Source organism: Condylura cristata, unplaced genomic scaffold (genome assembly GCF_000260355.1).
Source record: "Condylura cristata isolate star-nosed mole 26May11 unplaced genomic scaffold, ConCri1.0 scaffold00004, whole genome shotgun sequence".
Classification (NCBI taxonomy): Eukaryota; Metazoa; Chordata; class Mammalia; order Eulipotyphla; family Talpidae; genus Condylura; species Condylura cristata.
This window is the reverse complement of record NW_004567105.1, coordinates 19,105,435-19,127,992: the sequence shown is the minus strand read 5'-3', so window position 1 is coordinate 19,127,992 and position 22,558 is coordinate 19,105,435. Positions and strand designations below refer to the sequence as shown.

The following is a 22,558-nucleotide window of genomic DNA, read 5'->3' as shown; positions in this document are numbered from 1 at the left end:
ATAGAGTTGGACACTAAATGACATAGCAACCATTAAAAGTTGAAACTTCTGGTCTAGCAAATATTTTATTACTATGTTATTAACCAAAAGGTCAACTCTCAATTTTCTACAGCAAAAGAGATATTTGGTACAAATAAGTTGGAATTAGGGAATCAAAGTCCTTTATTTGTAGTTTTACAGTGTGTTTTTGGAACTAGAAATGCCTATATATGAAAATGCAGTCTTCTGCTGATACTTACAGAATTGTGAGGAATGAACAGCCAGACCATTTGGAATTACTGACATAAAAAAAGCACTCATTTTATTCCATAAAGATTAATGGGTTGTACACTGCAATTTAGGCTAAAGGTAAACAGAGAATTAAGTGCTTTACTATTAAATGCTCTTTTCCCCTGTTGACAGGAATAACACAATGCTAAAGTAAAAATAATTCCAGTAAGTATTTCCTCAATATATCAACTTTAATTTTCCCATTTGATTAGAGGGCTAACAAAAATAACAAAAAATAAATTAAAAATCATGGGTGATTAAAAAAAGGCAAGACAGGCAAGGAAAGAGATTTAGGTAAATATCTGCTAGGAAGAGGTTTAGGTAAATATCTGCTACCAACCAAGCCTTTTGCAAAATTCAGAGCATTATTGTAAAACCTTCCATTACATCCAGAGCCACACACATGGCACACGGAAGCCTGGATAATTCTTTGATGAATTTTCAGGTTGCAAGATAACCTACAGAAGTATTAACACATTATTTTCATTTCATGAAGGAAAAAAGAACACAGTCAAGATAGTTAGCAATCTTACCTTTGAAGTGGTTATCCTAAAACATTTTCTTTAATTCAACTTTACAAATTTCCAAGTCTCTAAGTCATCAAGGAGACACCAGAAACAACTTTCCTTATGAGTACTGTGAACTCATTCTTTATGAAGCATACATGCTTCATCAATCTAGAACAATGTGAACTTAGATTTCATTTTAAATTGAGCCTGTGACTTCTTGGTAGAACATTGGAAAAAAGAAACAGTAAAAATACTTCTTATTAAAATGTTTACTTCTCAGATAATTGAATTGGAGAAATATTTATATTTTTAGTCCAAAAGATTACTTTGAGAGTTTGAAAGATTAAAAACAAAATTGGTTCAACAATTACCAAAATGAAATGACTCCTAGCTATGACCTCAAGAACTTTTCCAGTCAATCCAAAATAAACCACTTCAGTTGAGCTCAGCTCACTTAATTTTTAAAACCATTTCCGGCGCCCCCCCCCCAGCTTCATAACTGGACTAGATGTTGTTCAACAACATTATCTCTGTTAAAAGTGAACAGATACAAGTTTTGAAAGAATTGCACAGGTACTGAATCTGATAAGGGTATAATGTACAGTCATTATATTTCAGAGCTTGAAGAGAACTTCAAGAACTCTTCCAGCAAGTACATCTTACAGATGAGGACCCTGAGGCCCAAACTGAGTCAGCTGGTCAAATGCATTGACCAATGTCACATTCCTTGGGCTTAGCCATTCATTCATATTCAGTCAGTCATTCATTCACTTACCCACTTTCTCAAAGCTGCCTAATGCCCAGCTTGGTGCTGAAAACAAACCAGGAGACAGTATTCACCATTTTGCCAAAGCAGTCTTTGTTTCCTTGGCTAAAGATAAATCCTTAAATGCCCTTTTCAGGAAGAACGCCTTGAGGAGTTCTGCAGCCTTACAGAGGCAGGCCCACTTTCAGTTTTACACATTGTAGTAAACACAGTTGGGTTTAAGTTCAGAGAGGCCTCAATTGTGTTTACTTTAAGTGATTAAGCATTAACTAAGGGAAGCACAGTATTCTGAATGAGTCCCTCTCCACTCCATTCATCACTTAAAGAAGTGCAGTCAGAAAATGCCCTACACACAAACAAGTTCACAGAAGGGACAGCTTACAGGATCAGAGGGATCTGAGGTATCAACATAATCAGTTAAGTCCAATAGCTCAAGTTTACAAAGACTGGAATGTAAATATCTCCCCAGTTATTCAGATGTGGGTCTATCTTTCTGAGATGTCTATACTTTAAAAAGACCTGGAAACTTACATTCAAACTAACACTCTCTACCAATGACACAAATATCCAGGGTTTTCTCTTTAAGAGCAACAACTTTCCTTGATTTTGATTTGACTAAAGGGAAATTACAATTAAAAAATTAACAAAACCTAAAATTTCATGTGCTGGCAAAAACAAATTAAAATTCTGTGTACAATTAAAAACCAATAGCTCAAACTGCACTGAGTTTTGTTGAAAAAATGAGATATGTTCATGAACTTACCCATGAACATAAATCATCCCTCATTCTGCTTGGACTTTTACATTCTTTAACATTAAGTCTGGCTACTAAACTCTTTTGTGTATATCAATTCACAGTCAACCTCTTTAAAGAGAAAAGATCACACTAACAATGCTCTTAAACACAACAGTCCATAGGTAAGGCACTTTGAAATATTAAACAGCAGCTCTCCGGGCACCCACTGTCATTGTTCCAGACCCAAGTGAAACACGGCTTTGACAGGGCTCTCACAGATGACCAGGGTGATTTCTGAGAAAATAACAGTCTTCACGGAGACTCCTCCACGTCCCTGATGCTATTGGGAGCTCAGGATGAAAGTGCTGTTGTGCTCTTCTATTTCTCGAATCTCCAGATTTGATTTTTATCTCCAGCAACACAAGTTCTCATCTGAACATCCGGTCGGCCCTCGGCTGTCCGATAAGCACTGAGACACAGTCCTGAGTGTGGATGAAAAATGGTTCCATCTTCTTTAAAATGCCAAATGATGTTTGCTGGAACAGAGACCCCATCTTTTGGGCAGTTTTGCATTCCTACATGGTTTTTGTTCTGAGGCACCTCCGCACACAACTCTGTCACAGAATTAAACCTTATCTCCTTGTTTGAAGTGTATTCAAAGAATTGATTGCCTCCTTGACCATGGCATCCAAACAGTGAAAGGTTAGCACCTGTGGGGTTGCTATCAGGAGAGTTATAATCTAAACATTCAGAAGAAATCCCCATACTACGAATAGCCCCGTGCCAGCCTGGTCTGTCCTCTGGAACATGTAAAGTAGAAAACACATTTTTCAAATACCAGTCAAAGTTCTTGCAACGCAGACGTTCTCGTAGTAATTTTCTTTCAGAAATATCGCCATAATCTTCTTTTCTTGCCGGAGGGTTTCGATTATAGAAATGTTGTTTGTAGTCGTCCATCCACACTTCCGCTGCACGAGCAGTATTCTGCAGGAAATTGGGCCGAGCATATGGCGCCCGCTTGGGAAATACATGACCCACGTGGGAACACGGGTGGATCTCCAATTTGCCACCACATTGCCAAACCCTGAAAGAAAGCTCAAGGTTTTCACCTCCCCACACTTCCATGCCGGTGTCGTAAGTTCCAAGGTAGTGAAAATATTTTTTGCTGACAGCAAATAATCCTCCTGCCATGGTGGGTGAACTGATTGGGTCAATTCTTGATTTCCGTCTGTCCTTTTCTTGTTTGGGGACAGAATGCCACTGGAACGTTAAACGCCAGTCAAACCCACCAATCATAGGCTCTCCAGTTTGCATGTAGAATTCAAAAGTATTCCAATCAATGGTGTCTATAACAGGACAAACAATGGCTGTTTCATCTTCGCCGATCCTGTGTAAAAGAGGTTCCAACCAACCAGCATTACACTCACAGTGGCAATCCAGGAACGTGAGGACATCCCCAGTGGCAAAAGTGGCCCCTATCAGGCGGGCCCTAACCAGCCCTTCCCGCTTATTAGTTCTTATCAAGCGGACTCTCTGGAGACCACTAATGTAAGTTTCAAGCTGTGTCTTCAAATAAGCTCTGTCACTCAAGTCGTCAACCAAGATGATTTCCTTCAAGAGCGCCGCAGGAGAAGTTTCCAAAACACTGTGGACAGTGCGGAGCAAAGTCGACCAGGCTTCGTTATAGAAAGCAATGATAACAGAGGTGGTGGGAAGTTTCCTATAGTTGAACTTCAGGGATTTACACTCATACATTCTTTTATCTTCTATATGGCGGTGCAGGGAAATCCTGTCACTGAGGTATATATTGATAGCATATCTCTCAATTAGTTCTTCTTGCTGCTTCAGTTCACCCGCGCTGAGCTCGAGTTTGCTGGCTTTCCCCCACTCCCCAAGTGCCCAGGAATCTGCAGGGGGTTTCTCATAAAGAGGTCGAGCCAAATCCACTGCCTTTTCCTCCGGGTCAGAGAGCTGCCTTAGCCCCCGCTCCCTGGCAACGCCAGCTCCTGAGGAGGCATGAAAAGTGAAGACCGAGCGTTCCACCAGGATATAGGCCACCATTAAAAGCGCCAGCAGCAGGCAGCTTTTGCCTGCCCAGGTCCACCTCACGGCCATCCGGATCCTCATGGCAAGGGCGCAGACGCGGCCACCGGAGTCACCCTGCAGGGGAAGGGCTGCGAGCTCCCTACTTAGGTTTCTGGTTCAAGCAGAGGCGAACTTCCCAGCAGATCTCTCCTTTCCCGCGGGCGCTCTGCTCCTTTCCAGCCACAGCGTCTCCTTAGGAGTCACCTGCGACCTCTAAGTCCTCGGTCTCCGGCACAGACCCTATTACGCTCTCTCTACTTCCTCCAGCTAGTCTCACAACTTTTCACAAACTCTCCAGCCAACACCCCACCCTCCCAGGGCGCAGGACAAACTCCTCCCCTTCTCACTCACTCCTCCTGGTGGTTAGTTCGCGAAAGCAGTTCGCCAGAGCCAAACCTAAGAGTAGTAATGCCCCGCCGGGTTAAGGACCCGACTGGCGCGAATGAGGTACGCGGCTCGGGTCCCCTCTGGTTCCCCTTGTGCCCGGCCACGCTGGGCTCTCCGAGTCTCCCACCGCTCTTAATCCCCACCTAGGTCTTCAAGTATTCTCCCGGGGCCCGGCGTGGGCAGCACCAACCGGTTAAGCGTTTGCCTTTAACAAAAGAAAGAAAAAAACTCACCAAGTTGTTTGCCATTGGGACTGAAGTCCACGGAGGTGATCGCAGCTTTGTGGCCCTTAAAATAGCGTTCCAGAACCGGGTCCTCCTGGGAAGGAAAGTTGTCAAGTTTTGAAAGCAGGTGCAGACCTCAAATTCGGGCGCGAAGGGGCCAACGCCGTCTCTTGGCCCTGGGTCCCGCCGGGAAGCCGCCGGGGCGGTGCGTTTGCAGAGCTGGAGGTCCCGGCCCGGGTGCGCGGGCACCCGCACAGGGAGGCGCCGAGTACATACTTTCCCGCGCAGCGAGGCAAGACTCCACCAAGGAGGCCCGGGAGGTGCCCCCGCGGCAGCTGGTTTGAAATGCACATTCCCGGGCCACGCCCCCCCGGGGCGAGCTGCTGGTGCCAGCCGGGGCGCGGGCTCCGGTGTTTTTAAAAACCTCCCAGGTGATTCTGACGCAGGCGCTCCACGGAAACCCTCGGAGAATTCTGGGGCCCGTGGGGCTGCCCGGCTCTGACCCGAGCTCCGGGACGCGCCCGGAGGCCCGTCCCAGGCTCTGCGCTCCAGACATCCCGTTAGCTGAGAGTGAGAGGCGGGCACCCTCTCACTCTCAGCGCCCCTGGACCCCGCTGTGGACACAAGCCTCCGCTTCTCGCCAGGTGCGGGAGCAGCCCCGACTCTGGGCCCCGCAACCAGTGAGACTGGCTCCGGGGATGCGCCCCAGCCCGTCCTTACCGGGGCGGAGGCCATGGGGGGGAGCGGTCTGCGCCGGGCTGCTTCGGGTGGAGGGGGTCGGGGGAAGGGAGGGGACCGGGTGAGGAGGGGGGGGACCGTGCGTCTCCCGGAACCGTCTGCCTAGAGCGGCGGCGCCTCCCGGTCACTACAACAACGGCGGCCCAGTCAAACCCCGCGCTCCAGGCCTGGCCAGCCGAGTCCCGAGGTTCTGCCGGCACTGGAGAGAGCCGGGTCGCGGTAAGTGGCCCGTGGGGCTGCCCGGGATCAGGTGTGACCAGAATCGGCGTTAACTAACGCAGGCGATCCCCAGGCTCCACGCCAGAAGACGGGTAGTAACTGAGGTGGGAATGAGACCGATGGGCGAGGAAGGGAACGAGTGTGTGATCGATGCAATCGGAGTTCCATTACAAGTTAAAGAGACAGCCCCGCTGCGAACTTGAATTCAAGCTGGTCCTTCCCCGCTTGTGTCCTTCGAGGAGGGTGCTTTGAGCTGAAGTGGGGCGACTTGCTGATTACTAATACACGCAAAAGCGCTAAACGCCTGAAGGGCATTTGTTTCACCAAAGACTCTGCGTTACGGAATGATGGATATACGCGACGAATGAATGTTGGGCACCCGGTTGTGTTTTCTTGCCATGCTTTCTGTTCTCTTGCAAATGCGTGGGCGCAGCCAGTATACAGTAGCATACCCAACCTCTCTAGGAAGACTCAGAAAGAAACTTCTTTGCTTTGTTTAAAATAGTAGGCAACGTAGTATCTGTCCATTTCTGCAGTATATTATCGTTTGCACGACAGCAACATCACGAAGTTACAAAACGTTCCCAATTGTAACACATTATCCACTTGTAATGGTCGAAGATCACAGAGACTACTCGTCCCATTCCAAGCTACCTAAAGCACGAAGGACTCAAATGAATCTTACGTATAAAGATGTTTGGCAGCCTAGGATGGCAAAACAGACCACAACCCCTGAGAAACAGCTATGCAAATGAAAGATATACTACACACTTTAATTACAGGTTGTCTAATAATTAAAATTAGTTTAATGCGTACTGTACAAAACAAGGAAGCAGGTGGGAAATACAGGATGTCAGTGTTTAAATCAGATATATGATTGTGGAAGATGCTACATGTTTGGCTCTAAGGAATACAATGTCACATATTTTCCCTTCCCTCAAGAACTCCATTATTTAGGCTCTGAGTCTCATTTCAGTGTGCATAATAATGATGTAGAGATCTCCATTCCCTCAGATGCTGATTCAGCATGGGGGTTGGGGGGTGGGGAGTTGCGAACCATCCAGGTCCTACCAATTGTAACAACCTCTTGAGTGATTGTTATGTGTATCTTAGCTGTGTACAGTGAGAAACATCAGCCTAAGAGGTGATACATGAATACCAGCAACTTGTCAAAAAAAATAGCAGGACTCATAAGTTTTTCTACTCAAACCTAGTTTGGGTTTGACCTTTTTAAAAAACTTACAGTAATGCTAGGTAGGTACTATTGGTAATGCAAACGGTGTAGGGCTCTGGGAAATAGGCTCACAGTTGTTTAAGTTAACTCCTAGGAATATACCAAAAGTACTGAAAGTGAGGACTGGAACAGATGCTGTATGTAACCCATTTTTGATGATGGAGGCCAAGTGCTAGATAGGTCAAGCTGATCTTTTTATATAGTTTCCTTTTTCCAAATGCCCTTTAAATCAAATATTGAATCTTTCCACTTGAGCATTTTAAGTTTCCTTTTTATTTTACCTGGGAGTTTCCCCTAGGTTAGATCCCTTCAAAGAAGGAAAATTCAAACATAGCACAAAAGCGCCGCCTACTGTTCACGTTCTTATATGGTACTAGAATAAAAATACTGTGCAATTTATTTCCAGAAATTATGTAACTCCCTTCTGAATATAGTTGCTAAAATATAGGAGAGTGCAAGGAAGGAAAGTACAGATTTGTTTGATCATTAAATCACTCACCTTTTTTGTTTTTTTTTTTAAATGTTAACTACTAGGAATTCAACCTACTAGTTGAATTCAACCTTCAATCTCCAAACCCTATCAGTTGTGTCCTCACAATAGATTTTATCTTCCCTCTTCTGTCCCTGGGCTCCTATTCTTCTACCTCTTTCCCTGCCTTCTAGAATATTTCAGCAATTGCCACCTTTTTTAAAATTAAATTTAATTTTATTTATTTCTGTCAGTTGTTTACGCCCATGCTGAAACAATACTATATAACTTTATGCCAACAGGATATGACTTTGTCAGTCTTTCTATGAGAGATTTCTTTGGAAATGTTGTTTTACAGTTTCCTTTTGTTACACAAGGAAATAAATACCTTTCCTCCTGCACTTCATCATGACAGTGTTATTATTCAATCTTGCTAACCCACAGGAGAACACCACCATCGAGCTGACCCTATAGCCTGCCACTCAGAGTTCTCTTCAGTGTTGTATCATCTATGCTCATGTGCCTGCCAAATTTCCATCCTAGCGAAAGGCCCACAAGCGAAAGGACCAGAGCTGTGTCGTATTTATCTTAGTAGCATTCTATAATCACCACAATCCCTAACACTTAACAGAAACTCAATAAATGTTTTCGGTATCAATTGAAGGGCTGTAGCTTAGCTTTCTGTGGTCACTTGAAAGTGAAAATTAATGCTTTCTATTTCTTTTATAATCACTAGTTGGGGAGACAAGACTCCACATGTAAAACACTGAATGAAATCAAGCAACACTAAAACTGAATCTTGTAAAGCAGTAAAATCCACAACAACCATGGAAATGTTACAAAATACATATATAGCAACTACATTTTGTATTTTTACTGTGGCAGATATTCTTACCATATGTGATTGTGAGAGAAACTGACACCAAGAAGGACTTGGGCAACAGGAAAGGCTGAGACCTGGACAGTGATTTTAAACAATATAGGAACAGAAGGAACAAAACAACTCCTGGGAAAACACAAGTGTGTTCCTGAAGTGTTGCTGAGTCAGCCACCACCTAGAATAAGATCTGGTAACAGGATAATTAGGGAACAGAAAAACAAACCCCTTAAAACTCCCCAAGCTAGGCTGATGCTAAGGGAAGACAATAGAGTTACTCCCTCCCTTTCTAAAAAAAAAAAAAAAATCTTAAAAAAAAAAAAAAAAAAAAAAAAGCCCCACAGATGCAAAAAGTACCTGCCATTAAATCTTTATCTGGCTCCTTGGTCTTCTGTAATTTGGAAAGACCAGGCTTCACCTTCAGGCAGCAGATTTCTGCTTGTGCTACAAGGCTGTTCACATTTTTAAAAAATGGAGATGGCCAGAGGGAGGGAATGGGATGTCCTTGAAAATATCACCGTAAGCTCACTGAGTCCCACTGATTCAGAGGTCTGCAGTAGCAGCCCAAGACCTTGTAGTATCACAAGTTCCCAGGTGTGATACTGTTACAGGGCAGGGAGAGAGGGACACCACTGAACCCCCAAACCTGCCTGCTCTGAAAAGATTCTGTCATCCCCACATCAAGACAAGATGTAAGAGCTTTAATGGAAAGGAGCTATAATACAACAAGTGTGAATACAAAAAAAACAATATAGTTTCTAAATCAAGCATCCAAAGTGACCCATCCCCTCGTGGGTAAAAGTCCACCCAAATGGGATCCGCCTAAAGCAAGGCCTGAAAGCTGCCACAAGTCTAAATCACCTTCTGGCCGGGACCCATGGAAAAGGGTCAGACATGGTCAGACAAGTCTGGGAGGAAAAGAGCAACATCAAAATGAAGGCAAACGCTGCCCTGGTGAACCTCCCCACCGGTCTCTCATCCACATCTGTCTCAACCAGCCCCGGACCAAGAAGAAACAAGCAGCAGGGTTTCTTCACATGTCTCTCAGCTCCCTGTGCCTCCCTCAGGTCTCCCTCTGGTTCTCCATCCCGCATCCTTCCTCCTCAGTTTCCTCTCCAGATTCCTCTTCTCTCTGCTCAGCTCCACCCTTCTTCTGGGTGGGGCAAGGAACCTCCCCTTTCCTGGGCACCACCCTGTTCCAAAATTTTCTGGCTAACGATCATCTGCAGTTCAACGAGTATTTTAGATGATTCGAATATTCATTAATGCTATCAATGGGCTCTTCTGTGGCAACCAACAGGCTGAAAAAGAGTAAATAGTATGACAAAGTCTAGCCAGGGGCATTTAGGCAGGTAAATAGCGTCTAAGTCATAAAGGAGGAAGTAAAATGGTTTGTTTGCCCATGACAGGATCCCAGAAAATCCTAGACTCAAGGGGCGAGTAGCGGCTGCTGCTCGGCAGTGGGGGCAGGCAGCGGGGCTGGAGCGGGCGCTGCGGGGAACCCTGGTCTGTCTCCTGCCATCCCGTTCGGGGAAGAACCGGGTTCTGGTTCCACGGCAGCCGCAGGCCCGATCCGAGAGGACGAGCGCCCCCTGCCGGCAGTGGAGGAAGACTGATTCCCGGACGCTGGCTGAGAGGTGAGCCGAGGTGGCCTCTGTAAATCAGCGCTGCCAGCTGGTTGTGGGGTAACAGATTGTGGGGTGACTCAGGAGCGCCTGCCCTGCAAAAGCTGGAGGAAGCTGAGAAAACTGCTGATGAGCAGGGAGAAGTGAAGGTTACTGAAACCGAGCCTTAAAAGATGGAACAGGCTCTCACTGGTGGCGCAGTGGGTTAAAGCAGCGCATTATGAAATGCTCCGCGAGTTCAATCCCCCGCCTGGGAGCTGACCCCCATGGCGCGGCAGACCTCTCCTCACCCGCCCGCTGCTCCCCTCAGTAGTGTACTTCGTCGATCTGCCTGTTCTGCTCCCCACTCTGTCTCTGGGTGAATCTTCAAGATGGACTAAGCGAGTTGCACCAGTGGCAGTTGGTGATTCTCAAGGGGCACGTGGAGTGCGGGAGGGAACAAGCTGAGCCGGCAGAGTCTCATTGCTGGGAGGTTGATGGACCAAAACCTGCAGTGTCTGAGGACAGCTGAGAAAAATTACTGTCCAAAAGAAGACAAATATTGAGACAGCTTAGATAAAAGAAATTGTGAGCCGGTGGGGTGAGTCGCCCCCGGCCTGAGCAGGTGAACCGAATCACAGCTGGCGAGGCCTGGCCAAAGGTTCACGGCACTGACCACCAGGGGCCCTGACAGATACAGTGTGCTGGATCCTTAGTGATGTGGCCCAGTTTCCTGGAGGGGGCGCTGGAGCCGGCATGCACAGTGGGAATGTCAGCAGCTGAGCCCCTCCGAATATAGCCATCCATCCACCTCATGGAACTATTTCCTCCTAATTCCTTTCGGGGAGCTGTAACAGGGTGGTCCCCAGGAAAGGGGAGGTTCCAGGTTCCCTGCCCCACCCAGAAGAGGGTGGAGCTGAGCAGGGAGGCAAAGAAAGTCAGAGAGAGGAGACTGAGGAAGGAAGGAAGTAGAATAGAGAGCCTGGAGGAGGCACATGGAGCAGAGAGAAGAAGCAGCAGCTTTTGTTTTTGGCCCGGGGCTGGTTGAAACAGGTGTGTGTGAGAGACCCATGGGGAGGTTCACTGTGGCAGCGTTTAATTTGATTTTGAATGTGCTCTTCTTCTCCCAGACATGTCTGGGCATTTCTGACCCTTTTTAGTCTTTTATGCTTTAGACTTGTGACAGGCCTTGCTTTGAGCCAATCCCTTTTGGGTGGACTTTTACCCAGGAGGGGATAGGTAACTTTGGGTGTTTGATTTAGAAACTATATTGTTTATTTCTGTCTTTCACACTAATTGTATTAAAGTTCCTTCTCATTAAAGGTGTACATGCTTTGTCTTGATGTGGCAGATGGCAGAACCTATTTAGAGCGAGCAGGTTTGGGGATTCTGGGTGCCCCTCTTCGTGCCCTATAACAGAGCCAGGTTATATTCTTTTCCGAATTGGCTCCCTTGTGCAGGAGTCTCTGATAAAAACTTGCCTGTTTCAACTACAACAGGTGCTGTCTGGTGAAACCTTTCCCTAAAGGGCAAAGGACCCACAAAGAGGAAAAGATAATGATTCTTCCTGCCAAAGGAGGCAGAGATCTGTGCTGTTTCCTAAGAAATTAGTAGCTAAGCTGGAAAAGGCAACTGATGATTTAGAAGAAATAGCTGTGACCCCACTCCACCTGAGGCCAGCTTACTGAAACTGATCTTCATTTATTTATTTTTAAAGAATTTATTTTATATATTTATGCAGACAAGAGCTGGGGTGTAGACCAGACATGCAGAGGTGGGGGGGGGGGTTGGGAAAGGACTCACCAGAGACAGAGTGGGGAGCAGAACAGACGTACTGAAATACACTGCTGAGGGGAGCAGCAGGCGAGACAGGAGAGGTCTGCTGTGCCATGTGGGTCACTTCCCTGGCCGGGGATTGAACTCAGGCCTCAGTGGCTGGTGATAGCTTCATAGGGCTGACTTTAATTAACCCTGCAGCACCAGAGAGGCCCTAAAATTGACTTTCAGAGGACTGATTTCTAAACCAGAAAGTAACTTTCTCTTTTCCTGGCCCCTTCCACCCCTGCCTTCCATCTTTCAGCCAGTCTCTGCCTCTCCCCTTAGAGTCCAGTTGGACTAAAGGCTAAGCAGCTTTTGGGAACAACATTTAATAGAATTTGAGCACAAATGCAAAAGTGTCTTTTGAAGTTGTGATGCACTCATTTTGTAATTAACTTTTGTTGTTATTATTGTTTTTGTGCCAGCCATTTGTAAATCACTCAAATAATTCCACAGTTCAAAAGTAGCAGTCTAATCCTTATCTTATTTTTGGAAGACAACCTCAGCTAACTGTTTATTGCCCTCTCTATAGAGGAAAGAAAGAGGTATGGTCCTTACTGAGCACCAAGAGAAAGCAGAGCCCAGAGAAAGATCCCACTATGGGCAACCTCCCTACTCTACGAAGTACCTTTTCTACAAAGACACAAAAGGGTTTGTCCAAAAAAGGAAGAAAGGCTCTCAGGTTTTCATCTTCCAGGTAACTTTGGGTAACTTTGTTACTTAAAAAACATCCCGGTTGGGCCTTTTGAAGGTGAAGGGGTTAAAGTCTCATCAAGCTATCACCAGCCACAGAGGCCTGAGTTTGATCCCCCACCAGGGAGTTGACCCACATGGCGGGGCAGACTTCTGACCCGCCGGCTGCTCCCCTCAGCAGTGTACTTCATCAATCTGCCTGTTCTGCTCCTCATTTAGTCTCCATGAATCCTCTCACTGCCCCTGCACCTCTGGCCTGTATCCCAGCTCTGCATGCATAAATAAATAAATCTTAAAAAAAAATGAGTGTGACAGATTAGGTTGTAGGATTGACAGATGTAATATAGGGTGGGTGAATTATATGAATTGCATAAGGCTCACTTACACTGAAAAGCAGTAAAAATAAAGTTGCTTTTTATCTGAACTTCTACTTTAAACTAGACATCTTGGGGCCCTCCCTGGTGGTGCAATGGGTTAAAGCGCAGCACTGTGAAGCTAGCTGCAGTCACCTCAGTGTGAGTTCGAGCCCTGGCCCTGAAGGTGACCCACATCGTGCAGCAGACCTCTCCTGTCTCACCCGCTGCTCCCCTCAGTAGTGAATGTTGTTCATCTGCCTGCTCTGCTCCCCACTCTGTCTCTGGTGAATCTTCTCACTGCCCCTGCACCTGTGGCCTATACCCCAGTTCTGTATGCATAAATAAATAAATCTTTTATTTTATAAGCGAAACCCAGCAACTCTAGCTAGGTGGGAATTGAGAAGTGGCGAGTGTGCGCCATGCTGTGGGGGGCAGCTACTGCTTAGTCGCAGGGACTCTGGCCACCAGGGAAGCATCCCCAGAGTGGCCAGGCCAGTGAAATGATAACAAGGAAGCTGGAAATCTAGAGTTGTGGTTAAAATCTCCCTAACTTCAAAAGTTGCAAACTGACTTAGAAAGTCTTAAATCTGGTGGGCAAAATTAAAGAACCAATTATGAGATTTTGATGTTGCTTAAGGGAACCCCCCAAATAAGACCTCCTTTTCCCACCCAAGTGAGAAGCAGTTGAGCTCTACATGTTTCAGACAGTTTGGAGTTCAAAATGTCAGCTTTGGGTTGCTGCTGGCCTAAGTGTTCCAGCAGACTTGCTAAAGTGAACTACCTAACCCTCCCACCCTCCAATCCAACCCTTCACCCCAGCAAAAGAAAACTTACCAAATGGCCAAGAGACCAAGCCAGAATGTTGTCTTTGCAAATTGAAAGATGTGGAAGAGGGGGCAAGTAGCGGCCGGACTGTGTAGGGAGGCAGGGATGCGAGTGTCCAGCGTGTCCAGCCAGGGCCAGATAAGCAGGCGATAGCTCAAGCTGCTGAAGAAATGCCACAAACACCAGAGCAAGCTGGACTGCAGGAATCCCAGAAACTAGGGAGGACTGCAGTCTCCCTCTCTTCCTTCTCCCCCGCCCCACCTCTTCAGCCAGGGCCTCCCCCTCACAACACCCACACTCCCCTCCCTCTTCCCCCACCCCTTCACGGGCTCTTTTAAACCCCAAGTAGGTACAGACAGAACTCATTGAAATCCTGGGTTAAGTGGCCTCAGCCATGGGTCTGGGCAGGAAAGGGCCCTTCCTCCACACTAGCTCCTTCCTCAGCCAAGCATTCTTCTTGGGCACAAATTGGTTGCCAACAGCAGTTGTAACTACCTGTTCCCTGTTCACTCTGAAAGGGAGAGCTGTTTCCTGAACCCAGAGAACAAAAACCCAATTTCCTGTTGAGTAAAACATCTAGTGCCAGGGAAGTGTTAGCCTCCTGGAACCAAGAGCAGAGGGGAAGGAGTGGGGAGTAGGTGGAGGAGGGACAGGAATAAAACCCAGATAACCCAGAAAACCCAGTTTGCCGCTACACCCAGCACAGGAGCGACAAACACTTGAAAGAACAAAAAGAAAGAATCTGAAAACATGCAGTGGGTCCTGGCATTTCATAGAAGGTTTCGAGGTAAGGCGCACTGATGGCCTCTAGAGGGAGCTCGAGGACTTCTGTCCTTTCACTCCGTCCCGCCCTCGGAGAAACATCCAAGGAGGCGAAGGATTAAATAGACTTCCTGGAAAAAGCCGTCCGTTGAGGGATGGAAGTTGGGGGTGCGGAGGGATTGCTCCTGGAATGGCAGATTTCCCTTTGCACTTAATTTGCCACGTTGGGGCCCATTTGTAATAATAACAAAGCTAACACTGAGTAGTTTGTTCCAAGTTCTTGACTCATTTACTGTAACAAATATTTGAGCTTAACTTCATTGTCATTCCCATTGTATAGAACGTAGCCTTTAGCATACATGACATAGGATCTCTCTGCTCCTTTTTACTTCTATCCCATTGAGTCGGTTAGATCCAAAGTTGAACTTGCTTCAGAGACCTAATACAAACCAGGACAGGATCCAGGACAGAACAGATCTAAAATGAGAGGGAACTTTTGATGTTAGGATTTGTTTTCCTTTAACATTCTTAAGCATCCATTTAATGACTGAGTCCTGGCTACCTGCCAAGCTCTGAGCCAAGTCCCAGGGATACCCGGATGAGTAAGCTGAGTGGCACCCACTGAGGTGTCAGAGCCTGACTGAGCTCATTTGAGTCCTGGGTCTACTACATGCTAGCTGTATGATCCAGCACATGGTACTTAAGTCACCTGTTTCCTTGTCCATAAAATATACGTATTAGATGAATTCAAAGCACTGAGACACTGAACTGTTATTCTTCCAACATGCTGTTAGCCTTTGAAGATTTATAGAAAGACCAGATCGAGTTCTCAGTCAAATGCAAAGGAGGAAAAAGACCACACTGCCTGCTGCTACTTCAGCAAAGTCCAAGTTCATCAGGGCAAAAGGATTCTAGAAGTTCTCTGTGGTTCAGCTCAGCATTGGGGTAGGTGACAAAGGTCTAATTCAGAGATGACTGATAGGTCCTTGCCTGGCATTCCAAAGTCAGCCCATGGATGCCAGCTACCTGAGCTGCTGTGTTCAGTGGGATTCTCAGATTGCATGTAGAACTAACAAGAACGAATGTCATGGGAGATAAGTGACATGTGCACATGGCAAAGGATTATTAACTCTCTGCAGGTGGCAGAGGCAGCACATGATTCCAGAAGTGTTCTTTTGCCAAGTATGTCCTTCCAGTAGGGCATCTGAACAGGACTCAGAAGTCCTGATTAGCGCCACAGATTAGAGGACCAGCCATCCCAATTTATCCACTACTGTCCCCATTTCAGTACTGAAGTCCTCCTTGGGAGAGGCCCTGTACCCCAAGGCCCTGGGGGCGGCTTGCACAGCCTCGCAAGCTGTGTACAAACAGTGTGGTTTCTTCTACTTTCCAACAAGTAGGACCAGTCCTACACTACCCAGAGTGGACCCAAGTGCTTGGCCTGAGCTCCACCACCCCCGGAGTCCTGGGGGAGGGATTGCTGGGAAGAGAGCAGAGATGAGTCACTTAGGAAGGCTTTTAGAGAGCAGGAGGCTGTGGGTTCACTCGTTGGTCACTGGAGCCGCTGCAGACAGCAGCTGACCCTCCAGCCTGACAGGAGACAGGTCGCCTGGTGTGGTAGCACTTGGCTGCCTCTGTCCCGCGGCTGCAGGCCTTGTTCAGCCAGCATCTACAGCTGCAGCTCTGGCTCCCACTCTCCCGTTATCCTGTCAGTTAGAATAAGCTGTTTTCTTCTCTTTTTGGCTTCACCCACGGCCCTTTTGTTTGTATTTGTGACAGCGGGGGACCAGGCCCAGAACCGGTGAGAGGTTCTGAATAGATGACAGTTTTTAGTCACTTTTTCCAGAAACACTCACAGGAAATGTCTCAATCTTGAGCACAGCCCAATTTGCTTCATGGGCTTTCTCTACCTGGCTACTCCCTTTTTAAAAAAATAAATGACTAAATAAGTCAACTAGTTATGAACTCTGACCAACAGAGCTTATTATTGCTTTTATCGTAAGCCTAACTTCAGCTTGTGAAAATGCATTGTCTTCTAGCCTGTTGTCATACACCAGCCTTCTCCCCTCACACTTCCCTCCACCTCGTCATAACTGATCACATAGCTCTCTCCTTTCCTAGCAATTTTCCTTGCTCTTGCTGTTGACATCTCAGCAGGAAACAGATGGAACCTAACCCTTCAATGGCTTTAACTAAAAAGCATTTCAGGCAAGGATTTTATTTACAGAGGCTTTGACAGGGTTAACAGAGCCAACATGATCTGGGGACACACCCAGGGATTAGCCCTCATCCCAAAGGGAGGGAAAGCTGTTACCAGACTGGTAGGAACCCACTGTGCAAGAGAGGCCTGAGGCTGGAGCTGGGGCCCGGGCCTGAACTCTGGCAAGGCAGGAGGAGGCGTAGAAATCCCTGTCCTCCTTCCCCTGGCTTCTTGCCACTGCCTCCTTGCCAGAGGGTGAGGAAAAGCAAGTGAAACCACAGGTTTGGTGGAGGCGGGCCTCCTGGGCCCATAGCAAGAAAGTACAGAGAAGAGCTGTAAGAATAACCCATCCAGAATATACTCGCAGAGATAAGTCAGAAAGAAAAAGGTAGTATCAGATGTTCTCACTGATGTGCAGAATATAAACCAAACAAAAGATCAAGAAAAAGACATATTTGCAGGATGACCATGGCTCTGGGGCCTCCAGGCAGGGGAGGAAGCTCCCTCACAAAGTGGGGGGCCCCTTCACCCTTTCATACTTAGCTTTCCTGCAGGGGTGTCCCTGGATGGTGTCTTCAGGCCATAGAGCTTTGGCCACTGTAGTTATTCCTGGATGTTCCCCGTGTATTTCCCTCATCACCCATCTTTCGACCGTGTTTTAAAATTACAAAGTTCCTGATAAAGTTACCAGCCCATTAGCCACTGCCCACGAATCAGTGTGTTTTGGGAAACAGGTTACCTCTTCTGTATCTCAAGTAGCCAGAGGCAGAGGTCAACCCAGCTACAATGTTGGAAGCTTTGCACACTGGGTGATCTGGCTTGCAGAGCCACCCCTGGAGATGCACCCCAAAACCAGGACAGTGGTCCCTCCACCCTCCCTCCCTTGTGTCCTAGAGAATTTCCCATGAGACTAAAGGGATGGTTTGAGGGAAAGGCGGGAAGCTGTAGAAAATCTGACTCATCTGCTTCTGCAGGAAAGAGAAGTACTGAGAATAGAAGTGGGGATGTGAAGGGAAAAAGAATAACAGTTCACCCACATATGTGCAAATTCTTTACCCTTAAGTTTAAATGGAATGATTCTTCAGCAAGCTTCCTCTTACTTTAAGTGAGAAAATCCTTAGAGGTAAAACAGCGTCAATATATTATAAGCCAATAAGGCAATAAAGGAGTTTATTAGCACTCGATGTGTATTTCTGACAAATAATATCCCTCCCAGCCCTTCTAAATGTATAGGAGGCAGGATAGATGCACCTCATATCTGTGTTGAAAGGATTTGGCCAAAATGAATATCTTGAAATGTGAGCTTCTGATAGATTTCTTAAACTTGTGCTTTTTAAAAACAAGCTCCTTGTAAATATTATCTGAAGAAAATGATTTAAAACAGGGGTCCCACTTCGATATGCTTTGAGAGGAAAGCAGGTCAAATCTATAAAATCTGTTTTATGTAAGCATGATTTAAACTGTTGAGCTCCTGAGAGGGAGTCTTTAAAAGAAAACGTGCTTAAACTAAGGCACGCCATTAGAAGTCAGGAACGGAAGAAGGAGGAGTTGTCTAGGGGCTGATAATGTTGTGTTGCATCCTCTGGGTTCTGTGACATGGGAACTTTCATTTTCTGAAATTAGAAGTTGGGCACTTATCACAGACATACCTTTCTAGGTGTGTATCATCTGCAAGAAAAAGAAAACATGAAATGTGTTTTATATAATGATGACCATCTTGCAGAGGCTTTCATGAGCTAGAAACTGAGTTAGAAAATTTCACGAATGGCTGACACTTAGTATATTCTTCCAGCTACAAAATCAGCCCTTCAAGGTTATTGATTGAACACTTGGAATGCAAGGAATTGCACTGGGTTTCCCTCCCCTACAGCCTCCTGGGGAGGGCAATAGATTTACATAAAAGCATTTCATTTGTGCCAAAAAATATTTAGAAAATACCTACTATGTACTAGACACTGGTATTGCCCCTTGAGATCGCAGGGGGCAGACAGAGAGAACTGCTATCTTTGTGGCCCTTAAGCTCAGTGAGAGGAGACAACAACCAATTCACAACAATAAGTAAATTGCATACGTTAGAAGGTGATAAGCATTAGAGCTGGGTAGAGGTGATAGGGAGAGCTGAGCGGGTGGGGGTGGGGTAGGGAGAGAGTTTGCAGTTTTAAATAGAACAATCGCTAGAAGGTGCTAGGCAAAGACTTGAAGGAGAAGCTATTAGCGATGAGGATAGCCTGGGTCTGGCAAAGGGAACACTGAGAAAGGAGAGGACTCACAAGTTCAAGGCCGAGAAACCATTGTGACTAGGACAAGGTGAACAAAGAAGGGGGAGAGAAGGTGGGGGAGGGAAGAAGATGTGAGTTCAGGGAATTAATGATGGAATGATAATTGCACTTTATTGTAAGATATTGGTTTTCACTTTCAGTAAGATGGGACTTACTGAAATTGAAATCCCATTACAGGAATTTGAGTAAATTTGAGTGGTGTCATGAGTTGACCTAACACTGTGAAGGTATCTGGTTGTCATTTTGAGAGTTGACCACAGCACAGCATGGTCTATCAGAAGGCTGTTACAATAACCCAGAGGAGAAGTCATGGTAGCAGTGGGTGTGTTTGGGCCAGGCTGGTAGTAGTGGGTGTGTTTCTGTTAAATTATGTATTATCAGAGTTTGGAGATATTATGAAGTTGGAGCCAAGGATTTGTTGAAGGACTGATGTAGATTTGAGAAAAAAAAAAAAAAAAGGAGTCAAGTATCATTTTGAGGTTTGGGGCCTGAACAGGCTGGAGATGTCATTCACTTAGAGGGTAGAGAGAGAAACTCATGGGAATGTTAGGGAGTTATCTCCATAAAAAAGGGAGGTTCCGGCTCTCCCTGGTGGCACAGCAGGTTAAAGCACAACACTAAGAAGCTAAAGCCACTTCCGCATGAGTTCGATTCCCGCCTGCCTGGGATGTGACCACATGGTGCTGCAGACCTCTCCTGACCCGCCCGCTGCTCCCCTCAGCAGTGTACTTCATAGATCTGCCTGTTCTGCTCCCCACTCTGTCTCTGGTGAAGCCTCTCGCCGCCCCTGAGTCTCTGGCCTGTACCCCAGTTCTGTATGCACAAATAAATAAATAAATAAATAAAAGGGAGGTTCCATATTCCCTGCCCTGCCTAAGGAAGGGTGGAATTGAGCAGACAAGAGCTGCTGAAAATGACTTGGAAGAGAAAGTTGGAGGAGATACGTGGAGGAGATACGTGCAGCAGACACGGAAAGAAGGGTGAACTTGCTTCTTGGTTTTTGAGTTGCACCAGGGGCTGGAAGGACATGGGAGAAGACATTTGGACTTGACACTGGGAGAGATACTTGGAAGAGACCTGGGGGAGAGACTCAGGGGATGCTGACAGTGGAGACCTTTCACTTGACTTCGACTCTGACTTTGCTGCTTTCAACCCAACTCTCTGGCCTCTTTCCTGTGTTTCCCTGCCAGAAGGTGCCTTTGGTTTGTGGCAAATTTCAGGCCATTGCAGCCCGGCTTTGGGCCAGCCCTGTTGGGCAAACAGGGTAACACGAAACTGAGTAACTTCAGTGCTTGATTGGAAAATGATTATCCTTTCTTCTTTTCTCGGTCTGACTCTATTCTATTAAAGTTCCTTTACCTAAGAGTATGCTTTGTCTTTAGGTGGTGGATGACAGAACCCAGTTAGAGCATGCGAGCATGCACATTTGGGGAAACCAGGCTACCCCTCAATCTTCCTGCTAACAGGTAGACCAGATTGGGGAAGAAGATAACAATGTCAGTGTTAGGTCCATTAGGGATGTTTTAAATATCCAAATGGAGAGGTCAAGTAAGCAATTAAATATTTTTTAAAAATTAAAGTCCAGGATAAATGAATGGATGCAAATGTAAATTTCAGAATAATAGGCATAAGAGATTCTATGTATAAGACTGGATGCGATAAGCAATGAGAGAGTATAAAGAGGAGAAGAAAGCTAAAATCTAAAGCCTGGAGTGCTCTAAGAAGACCACTGAGGTACAGAAGAAGAAGAAGGAATAACTAGTTCTGCCCTGGATTATTCCAAATCTGCCACAGGAAAAGCTGACTGCACGTGACCACTGCCACGATTACTTCCCAAGAAAACAAGGCCAAGGACACTTTCCTCCATTTTCTTTATCAAACCATGACCACAAATGATTGCACAGCATCTGGCACATAGGGAGAGCTTAATTATTGCAAATGGTTGACAGAATTATTTCAGGCCTAAGGGACAGACCAAAAGCTCTGGAGGTTTAAGGTCTTATGTATTTAGACCTCTCCCCTGTGTTGCTCCAGGCTCACTGAGGGCCATGTGGGGTGGGGTAGTTCCTACTGGATGAGGCTCAGGACTTGTAGGCTGTTCCACCAAGTCACCTGCTCTTCCTCCCTGGTCAACTCTATCTGAATTCATTCTCTCTTTTTTGAAGATTTGTTTTAATTTATTTATGCGTACATGAACTGGGGTACAGGCCAGAGGTGCGGTGGGTGAAAGGATTTACCAGAGACAAAGTGGGGAGCAAAACAAGTGAAATGACTGAAACACACTGCAGCAGTTGAGACAGGAGAGGTCTGCTGCACCAAGTGGGTCAGTTCCCTGGCTGGGGATTGAATTCAGGCCACAATAGCTGACGATAGCTTGATAGCACTGAGACTTAATCCCTATGCCACCAGGGAGTCTCTGGATTCTTTCGTTTCGATCCTTAAATATTTATCCTGCTGTTACCAATCATTCTTTCGCCTAAGATCCTCTGTCTTGCTATTCCTGCTGCCTGTTACTACCAGTAAGCCAATAGGCAGAGACAGGAATTGAATCCGTAATCACTTTTTCAGCCTGCTGGCCATCGATGTGAGAGAACTGTAGGCATAGCACCTTAAAGAAACCATTCTGCCACGTCATCTCGAGCTGGCTGTTTTACAATGAATTAAACAAAGGCACTCATGAGCAAACAGCGCTTCCGAACATCCCATCACAGTTGCTGTTCCTGGTATTTGCCACATTCGGCCTCCAGAACTTGCTGTTAGCCTCCAGGTTATCTTGACCCTCGTGTATCAGATGGCGACAGTGCCTGTCACTCCTTTGGGCATCATTGGGGCAGGGATCTCAGTTTAAAGCAAAAATTCGAGTGTAAAGCAAAGAGCTCACTAGTCATATGGGATTGCATGCACAGCCACGCTGTGTGGGCAGGTTCCTGTCCAAGTTGGTACCCCTCCCAACATTCCTCTCTCTGTACTTTCTCCCCTTTGCCTCACTTCACTGAAGCACTGTTTCAAGTCACCTCTTCAAAGATGCCTATCTTGGGTCACCCTCAAACTCACTTGTCACTCCACTATTCTCATACCACTCACTACAACCTCAGTATAATAAATATTGGATTTATGTGGTTGGTGCTCTGGTCTGTCTGATGTCTCCCTGCAGTGTGTCTGTTAAAGCTCTAGACCTCAGGGTGCTACACATATTTAGGAACTGAGGTCACATAAGGCCATGAGGCTGGTGCTCTGATCCAACAGGATTAGCATCCTTATAAGAACAAACATCTCAGCCCATGCTGTCTCTCCCTCTCTTGCTGCCATGTGAGGACACATGCTAAAATGGCCATGTCCAGTCAGAATGAGAGTCCTCACTAGAAGCTGGCTCAGTCAGCACCTTGAACTTGGAGACTAGGAGAAATCCTTTATCTTGATTAAGCCACCCAGTCTATGACATTTTTGTTAAGGGTTTCCAGTTGACTGAGAACATTGGTTACTCTCTGCCTTCTACTCACACTCTTC

The 22,558-nt window shown here is 46.2% G+C and overlaps 2 protein-coding genes across 4 annotated transcripts in view; both read right to left on the bottom strand.

The window, feature by feature from the left end:
- The window catches only part of POC1B (POC1 centriolar protein B), a 72,021-nt gene extending 63,414 nt beyond the window's left edge, over window positions 1-8,607 (bottom strand). For 2 of the 3 annotated variants that reach the window (XM_004675830.2, XM_012720684.1), the window contains exons 1-2: window positions 5,698-5,740; window positions 4,987-5,071 (exon numbers count right to left, since the gene is read on the bottom strand). In XM_004675830.2, the coding sequence (XP_004675887.1) occupies window positions 4,987-5,071; window positions 5,698-5,712 (100 nt within the window). In that variant the 5' untranslated portion in view covers window positions 5,713-5,740. Of the gene's footprint in view, window positions 1-4,986; window positions 5,072-5,697; window positions 5,741-8,532 lie in introns of those variants that run through there. The other variant, XM_012720685.1, reaches the window with a different exon arrangement.
- GALNT4 (polypeptide N-acetylgalactosaminyltransferase 4) lies at window positions 2,640-4,613 on the bottom strand. Its single transcript, XM_012720683.1, has one exon. The coding sequence runs from the start codon at window positions 4,406-4,408 to the stop codon at window positions 2,660-2,662; it is 1,749 nt and encodes a 582-aa protein (XP_012576137.1). The 5' UTR covers window positions 4,409-4,613; the 3' UTR covers window positions 2,640-2,659.
- Window positions 8,608-22,558: the final 13,951 nt, after the last annotated feature.

Excerpts from the sequence above, each read along its gene's own strand:
- GALNT4 (XM_012720683.1), bottom strand. The coding sequence starts at position 4,408 with ATGAGGATCCGGATGGCCGTGAGGTGGACCTGGGCAGGCAAAAGCTGC.